The 8,125-nt window shown below is 55.8% G+C and overlaps 1 protein-coding gene and 1 long non-coding RNA gene across 2 annotated transcripts; both read left to right on the plus strand.

The window, feature by feature from the left end:
- Positions 1 to 1,369: 1,369 nt before the first annotated feature.
- LOC135538168 (heat shock protein 75 kDa, mitochondrial-like) lies at positions 1,370 to 4,929 on the plus strand (the record flags this gene model as incomplete). Its single annotated transcript, XM_064964137.1, has 3 exons — positions 1,370 to 1,449; positions 1,646 to 1,793; positions 4,786 to 4,929. Coding segments are annotated over exons 1-3 (372 nt in total), but the record flags the coding sequence as incomplete, so codon positions are not given.
- A 3-nt stretch (positions 4,930 to 4,932) lies between these two features.
- LOC135538169 (uncharacterized) lies at positions 4,933 to 7,898 on the plus strand. Its single transcript, XR_010455332.1, has 3 exons — positions 4,933 to 4,969; positions 5,203 to 5,341; positions 7,867 to 7,898. It is a non-coding gene; the product is annotated as an uncharacterized LOC135538169 (long non-coding RNA).
- The last annotated feature ends 227 nt before the right edge of the window (positions 7,899 to 8,125 follow it).

Here is an 8,125-nt window from a genome sequence, read left to right on the forward strand (position 1 = left end):
GGGGCGCTGAGGGGGTAGGGGGCGCTGAGGGGTGAGGGCGCTGAGGGTTAGGGGGCACTGAGGGGTAGGATGGGCTGGGGATAGAGGGGTAGGGGGCACTGAGGGTTAGGGGGCGCTGAGGGTTAGGGGCGCTGAGGGTTAGGGGGCGCTGAGGGTTAGGGGCGCTGAGGGTTAGGGGCGCTGAGGGGTAGGGGCGCTGAGGGGTAGGGCGCTGAGGGGAAGGATGGGCTGGGGATAGAGGGGTAGGGGGCACTGAGGGTTAGGGGGCGCTGAGGATTAGGGGGCTCTGAGGGGTAGGATGGGCTGGGGATAGAGGGTTGGTGGGCGCTGAGGGTTGGTGGGCGCTGAGGGTTGGTGGGCGCTGAGGGTTGGTGGGCGCTGAGGGTTGGTGGGCGCTGAGGGTTGGTGGGCGCTGAGGGTTGGTGGGCGCTGAGGGTTGGTGGGCGCTGAGGGGTAGGATGGGCTGGGGATAGAGGGGTAGGGGGCGCTGAGGGTTGGTGGGCACTGAGGGTAGGATGGGCTGGGGATAGAGGGGTAGGGGCGCTGAGGTTGGTGGGCACTGAGGGTTAGGATGGGCTGGGGATAGAGGGGAAGGGGCGCTGAGGGGTTGGTGGGGCGCTGAGGGGAATGGGCTGGGGATAGAGGGTTAGGGGGATGGAGGGTTAGGGGCGCTGGGTTAGGGGGCGCCGTTAGGGGCACTGAGGGGGGGGCACTGAGGGTTAGGGGCACTGAGGGGGGGGCACTGAGGGTTAGGGGCACTGAGGGTTAGGGGGCACTGAGGGGTAGGATGGGCTGTGGGTAGAGGGGCGCTGAGGGTTAGGGGGCGCTGAGGGTTAGGGCGCTGAGGGTTAGGGGGCTGAGGGGTTAGGGGGGCTTGGGGCGCTGAGGGGTAGGGGGCGCTGAGGGGTAGGGGGCACTGAGGGTGTGACTGGGGAGAGGAAGAGAGCAAAGATACTTGTTGAGGAAAAGAGAGATGATGTTAAATGAGATCTTTCTGAGGTCAAGGCTCTGTGACAGTTTGTAAATGTGGACGTCCCGGTATGTTCACGACTGCCTGTAATATCACTGTGTGTCAATGTGTGAGCAGAAGCCGTCCATGTTTGACGTGAGCAGGAGAGATGGGCTCAGTGTGGCTCTGTACAGCAGGAAGGTTCTCATCCAGACCAAGGCCACTGAAATCCTGCCCAAGTGGCTACGCCTTCCCAAGAGGTGAGTCTTTACTCAGTACCTCTCAGCTGTGCCCATCTTAATGTCTCCCTTCATCGTTCCCCTCGCATCTGCCCTCTGGTGTATTTCCTTGTCTGTCTCTTTCCGGATCCTTTGTTGATTGTAAATGCTAGTGTTACAGTATAACAGTGTGTGTGTATTTATGTATACAGGTGTGGTGGACAGTGAGGATATCCCATTGAACCTGAGCAGAGAGCTGCTGCAGGAGAGCACCCTCATCAGGTGAGACTGGAGCCCCACAACATCAGCTCTTTCCAGACAATGACACTGCTATGTCAAGTCTGTTGTACGCATCACCCCTCTTTTAATAGTGTCTTTCTACTCCTTCTCCCTTACATCCATGGCGCTCTCACTCCCTTTTATCCTCTCATGATCTCCACTTCTCTCCCTGTCATGCTTTCCATCTCTCTCTCTACAGGAAGCTGAGGGACGTTCTACAGCAGCGTATCATCAAGTTCCTGATGGACCAGAGTAAGAAGGAACCTGAGAAATACGCCAAGTTCTTTGAAGACTACGGCCTGTTCATCAGGGAGGGTATCGTCACTACGCAGGAGCAGGATGTCAGGGTGAGACTGGGGGGCTGGGACAGGGGAGAGCAGGACGTCAGGCTGAGACTGGGGGGCTGGGACAGGGGGAGAGCAGGACGTCAGTGTGAGACTGGGGGGCTGGGACAGGGGAGAGCAGGACGTCAGGGTGAGACTGGGGGGCTGGGACAGGGGAGAGCAGGACGTCAGGCTGAGACTGGGGGCTGGGACAGGGGAGAGCAGGACGTCAGTGTGAGACTGGGGGGCTGGGACAGGGGAGAGCAGGACGTCAGGGTGAGACTGGGGGGCTGGGACAGGGAGAGCAGGACGTCAGGCTGAGACTGGGGGGCTGGGACAGGGAGAGCAGGACGTCAGGCTGAGACTGGGGGGCTGGGACAGGGGAGAGCAGGACGTCAGGCTGAGGCTGGGGGGCTGGGACAGGGGAGAGCAGGACGTCAGGGTGAGACTGGGGGGCTGGGACAGGGGAGAGCAGGACGTCAGGGTGAGACTGGGGGGCTGGGACAGGGGGAGAGCAGGGCGTCAGGCTGAGACTGGGACAGGGGAGAGCAGGACGTCAGGCTGAGACTGGGGGGCTGGGACAGGGGAGAGCAGGACGTCAGGGTGAGACTGGGGGCTGGGACAGGGAGAGCAGGACGGAGAGCAGGGCGTCAGGGTGAGACTGGGGGCTGGGACAGGGGAGGCAGGACGTCAGGGTGAGACTGGGGGCTGCAGGACGTCAGGGTGAGAGCAGGACGTCAGGGTGAGACTGGGGGGCTGGGACAGGGGAGAGCAGGACGTCAGGCTGAGACTGGGGGCTGGGACAGGGGAGAGCAGGACGTCAGGTGAGACTGGGACTGGGGGAGAGCAGGACGTCAGGGGTGAGACTGGGGGCTGGGACAGGGAGAGCAGGACGTCAGGGTGAGACTGGGGGCTGGGACAGGGGAGAGCAGGACGTCAGGGTGAGACTGGGGGGCTGGGACAGGGGAGAGCAGGACGTCAGGGTGAGACTGGGGGGCTGGGACAGGGGAGAGCAGGACGTCAGGGTGAGACTGGGGGCTGGGACAGGGGAGAGCAGGACGTCAGGGTGAGGCTAGGGGGCTGGGACAGGGAGAGCAGGACGTCAGGCTGAGACGCATGGGGGCTGGGACAGGGGAGAGCAGGACGTCAGGCTGAGACTGGGGGGGGCTGGGACAGGGGAGAGCAGGAGAGCAGGACGTCAGGTGAGACTGGGGGCTGGGACAGGGGAGAGCAGGACGTCAGGGTGAGACTGGGGGCTGGGACAGGGGAGAGCAGGACGTCAGGGTGAGACTGGGGGCTGGGACAGGGGAGAGCAGGACGTCAGGGTGAGACTGGGGGCTGGGACAGGGGAGAGCAGGACGTCAGGGTGAGACTGGGGGCTGGGACAGGGGAGAGCAGGGCGTCAGGGTGAGACGTGGGACAGGAGAGCAGGACGTCAGGGTGAGCTGGGGCTGGGGGGAGAGCAGGACGTCAGGCTGAGACTGGGGGGCTGGGACAGGGGAGAGCAGGGCGTCAGGGTGAGACTGGGGGCTGGGACAGGGGAGAGCAGGACGTCAGGCTGAGGACTCAGGGGGCTGGGACAGGGGAGAGCAGGACGTCAGGGTGAGACTGGGGGGCTGGGACAGGGAGAGCAGGACGTCAGGGTGAGACTGGGGGGCTGGGACAGGGGAGAGCAGGACGTCAGGGTGAGACTGGGGGCTGGGACAGGGGGGAGGAGCAGGACTGGGGGCCTCAGGCTGAGACTGGGGGGCTGGGACAGGGGAGAGCAGGACGTCAGGGTGAGACTGGGGGCTGGGACAGGGGGAGCAGGACGTCAGGGTGAGACTGGGGGCTGGGACAGGGGAGAGCAGGACGTCAGGGTGAGACTGGGGGGCTGGGACAGGGGAGAGCAGAACGTCAGGGTGAGACTGGGGGCTGGGACAGGGGAGAGCAGGACGTCAGGGTGAGACTGGGGGCTGGGACAGGGGAGAGCAGGACGTCAGGGTGAGACTGGGGGCTGGGACAGGGGGAGAGCAGGACGTCAGGGTGAGACTGGGGGCTGGGACAGGGGAGAGCAGGACGTCAGGCTGAGACTGGGGGGGCTGGGACAGGGGAGAGCAGGACGTCAGGGTGAGACTGGGGGCTGGGACAGGGGGAGAGCAGGACGTCAGGGTGAGACTGGGGGCTGGGACAGGGGAGAGCAGGACGTCAGGGTGAGACTGGGACAGGGGAGAGCAGGGGAGAGCAGGCGTCAGGGTGAGGCTGGGGGGCTGGGACAGGGGGAGAGCAGGACGTCAGGGTGAGACTGGGGGGCTGGGACAGGGGAGCAGGACGTCAGGGTGAGACTGGGGGTGGGACAGGGGGAGAGCAGGGTCAGGGTGAGACTGGGGGCTGGGACAGGGAGAGCAGGACGTCAGGGTGAGACTGGGGGGCTGGGACAGGGGGAGAGCAGGACGTCAGGCTGAGACTGGGGGCTGGGACAGGGGAGAGCAGGACGTCAGGCTGAGACTGGGGGGCTGGGACAGGGGAGAGCAGGACGTCAGGGTGAGACTGGGGGGCTGGGACAGGGGAGAGCAGGACGTCAGGCTGAGACTGGGGGGCTGGGACAGGGGAGAGCAGGACGTCAGGGTGAGACTGGGGGGCTGGGACAGGGGAGAGCAGGACGTCAGGGTGAGACTGGGGGCTGGGACAGGGGAGAGCAGGACGTCAGGGTGAGACTAGGGGGCTGGGACAGGGGAGAGCAGGACGTCAGGGTGAGACTGGGGGCTGGGACAGGGGGAGAGCAGGACGTCAGGCTGAGACTGGGGGGCTGGGGGCTGGGACAGGGGGAGAGCAGGACGTCAGGGTGAGGCTGGGACAGGGGAGAGCAGGGTGGAGGAATGGAGGTGTGAAGAATAGAACAAATGTTATGCATGTAGGTTTTTTGGGGAAGGGAGCAAGAGGATCATGTCCGAGGAATCAGAAATGTGAATTATGTCAGTCATGTCCCATACTCATTATCACTCAGTCCTTTCTGTCTCTCGCTGTCTTTGTACAGGAGGACATCGGCAAGCTGTTGAGGTTTGAGTCTTCAGCGCTGCCCGCGGGCCAGCAGACCAACCTGAAGGAGTACGGCTCCCGTATGAAGGCCGGGACGCGTAACATCACTACCTGTGTGCCCCAAACCGACACCTGGCTGAACACTCCCCTACTTTGAGGCCATGAAGCAGAAAGACATGGAGGTGAGTTGTTTTCAGATAGCCTGTTACCAGATCTGTTGGCTGTCTTGCTAACTCCTATGAGCATTGTCATGTCAAACAACGACCATAGATCTGGGACCAGGATAGTTTTCAGATGGGAATATAAGACAGAAGTGATGGTGGAGCCTGATGTCTGTTGCTTCATCAGTGGTGGGCAGCATTTCATCATTACTCCCCTCTAGTTGTTGTCAGTCTAACCTTTTCTTTGTCTCCAGGTGCTGTTCTGCTATGAGCAGTTTGACGAGCTCACCCTCCTGCACCTCAGAGAGTTTGACAAGAAGAAGCTGATCTCTGTGGAAACAGACATTGTGGTGGACCACTACAAGGAGGAGAAGTACCAGGACAGCAAGCCTGGTAAGACCCATCTCTCTGACCATGTCACTGAATGCTGCGGAATTTACATTCGAGGGGAAATCCTTGCTTCTACTTATGTCACATTTTCACCTGATCATGGATATCAATAACCAGGTTTCCATCCAACCTGTTAATGCGAGTGAAGTCTGGCCGGATAAAATGTCATGACAGGCCTGAGAAAAACAGTCTGTCAGTAAACTATCCTAATGTCGACAAAACAAAATATGATGGACAATGTGGATATCTTTGTCTCTGTAAAATGAATTATGGGAAATGCTAGTGGATACGCTTTATGTGTAACTTATGTGTAACGAGGAACTTACAGGGTGGTGAAAGTGCACAGTGATGAGCTTGATGCTCCTTTCCAATAGATCTCCAGGGTCTGATTCTGTTGACATGTTGATCGATGCTTGGCTGCCATTTGACGACAAAAAAATTTTTTTATCTCTTTGCCTGTAATAATGTCATGTAGGCTACACCAGCACTGTATCTGCCAGCTGCTGGCTGGAGCGCCCTGCCAACGCCAGAGTGGACACACTCTCTATTTAACGTGTTGTGAGAAAAACCATCCGTACTGTTGAAAATGCAATAGAAACCCATTTAACTTTGTATTTTTTATTCAGAAAAAATGCAAAAGGTATTTTATGTACATTACGGTCATCACACCGCCTTTTATCCTACAAGTGACTGATGAAAACACATCTCTGGTGGGAAAATGCACAGGTTTTTCTGCAGATTTTGTTGCCCAGTGGATGGAATCTGGCTAATGGGAGGCTGAGTGAAATTAGCCTCTTAGCCTCCAACCACAGAGCTAATCTAGAGTTGACCTAGCTTCAGACAGTAATATGAAGTACTCTAAAACTAACTCTGTTCTCTCCTGTGTCTATAGCCTCTAGCCTCCAACCACAGAGCTAATCTAGGAGTTGACCTAGCTTCAGACAGTAATATGAAGTACTCTAAAACTAACTCTGTTCTCTCCTGTGTCTATAGCCTCTTAGCCTCCAACCACAGAGCTAATCTAGGAGTTGACCTAGCTTCAGACAGTAATATGAAGTACTCTAAAACTAACTCTGTTCTCTCCTGTGTCTATAGCCTCTTAGCCTCCAACCACAGAGCTAATCTAGGAGTTGACCTAGCTTCAGACAGTAATATGAAGTACTCTAAAAAACTAACTCTGTTCTCTCCTGTCTGTAGCCTCTGGGCCCCTCCAACCACAGAGCTAATCTAGGAGTTGACCTAGCTTCAGACAGTAATATGAAGTACTCTAAAACTAACTCTGTTCTCTCCTGTGTCTAAGCCTCTGAGCCTCCAACCACAGAGCTAATCTAGGAGTTGACCCAGCTTCAGACAGTAATATGAAGTAATCTAAAACTAACTCTGTTCTCTCCTGTGTCTATAGCCTCTGAGCCTCCAACCACAGAGCTAATCTAGGAGTTGACCTAGCTTCAGACAGTAATAATGAAGTACTCTAAAACTAACTCTGTTCTCTCCTGTGTCTATAGCCTCTTAGCCTCCAACCACAGAGCTAATCTTAGGAGTTGACCTAGCTTCAGACAGTAATATGAAGTACTCTAAAACTAACTCTGTTCTCTCCTGTGTCTAATAGCCTCTTAGCCTAGCCTCTGAACCACAGAGCTAATCTAGGAGTTGACCTAGCTTCAGACAGTAATATGAAGTACTTAAAACTAACTCTGTTCTCTCCCTGTGTCTATAGCCTCTTAGCCTCCAACCACAGAGCTAATCTAAGGAGTTGACCTAGCTTCAGACAGTAATATGAAGTACTCTAAAAATCCAGAACTCTGTTCTCCTGTGTCTGTAGCCTCTGAGCCTCAACCACCAGAGCTAATCTAGGAGTTGACCTAGCTTCAGACAGTAATATGAAGTACTCTAAAACTAACTCTGTTCTCTCCTGTGTCTACCACCAGCCTCTTGGCCTCCAACCACAGAGCTAATCTAGGAGTTGACCTAGCTTCAGACAGTAATATGAAGTGCTAAAACTAACTCTGTTCTCTCCTGTGTCTATAGCCTCTTGGCCACTCCAACCACAGAGCTAATCCAGGGAGTTGACCACAGCTGAACGGTAATATGAAGTACTCTAAAACTAATAATTTCTCTGTGTCTATAGCCTCTGAGCCTCAAACACAGAGAGCTGTCTAGGAGTTATTTACTTCAGACAGTAATATGAAGTACTCTAAAACTAACTCATTCTCTGTGTCTAGCCTCTTAGCCTCCAGCCACAGAGCTAATCTAGGGGTTGAAATAGCTTCAGACAGTAATATGAAGTACTCTAAAACTAACTCTGTTCTCTCCTGTGTCTACCAGCTCTGAGCCTCCAACCACAGAGCTAATCTAGGAGTTGACCTAGCTTCAGACAGTAATATGAAGTACTCTAAAACTAACTTCTGTTCTCTCCCGTGTCTATAGCCTCTTAGCCTCCAACCACAGAGCTAATCTAGAGTTGACCTAGCTTCAGACAGTAATATGAAGTACTCTAAAACTAACTGTGTTCTCTCCTGTGTCTATAGCCTCTGAGCGTCTGACAGAGGAGCAGGCTGAACCTGATCTCTGGTTGGGCAATCTGGGAAACAGAGTCATAACATCAAGGTACTGTTGCCCTGCATCACTATCTGCATAGTCACCAACATCAGGAATACCTGTTACCTACCATCACTATCTACACTAGTCACCAACATCAAGATACTGTTACCCTACCATCACGATCTATACTAGTCACCAACATCAATGTACTGTTACCCTACCATCACTATCTACACTAGTCACCAA

The sequence above is a fragment of the Oncorhynchus masou genome, unplaced genomic scaffold, assembly GCF_036934945.1.
Source record: "Oncorhynchus masou masou isolate Uvic2021 unplaced genomic scaffold, UVic_Omas_1.1 unplaced_scaffold_9221, whole genome shotgun sequence".
Lineage (NCBI taxonomy): Eukaryota > Metazoa > Chordata > Actinopteri > Salmoniformes > Salmonidae > Oncorhynchus > Oncorhynchus masou.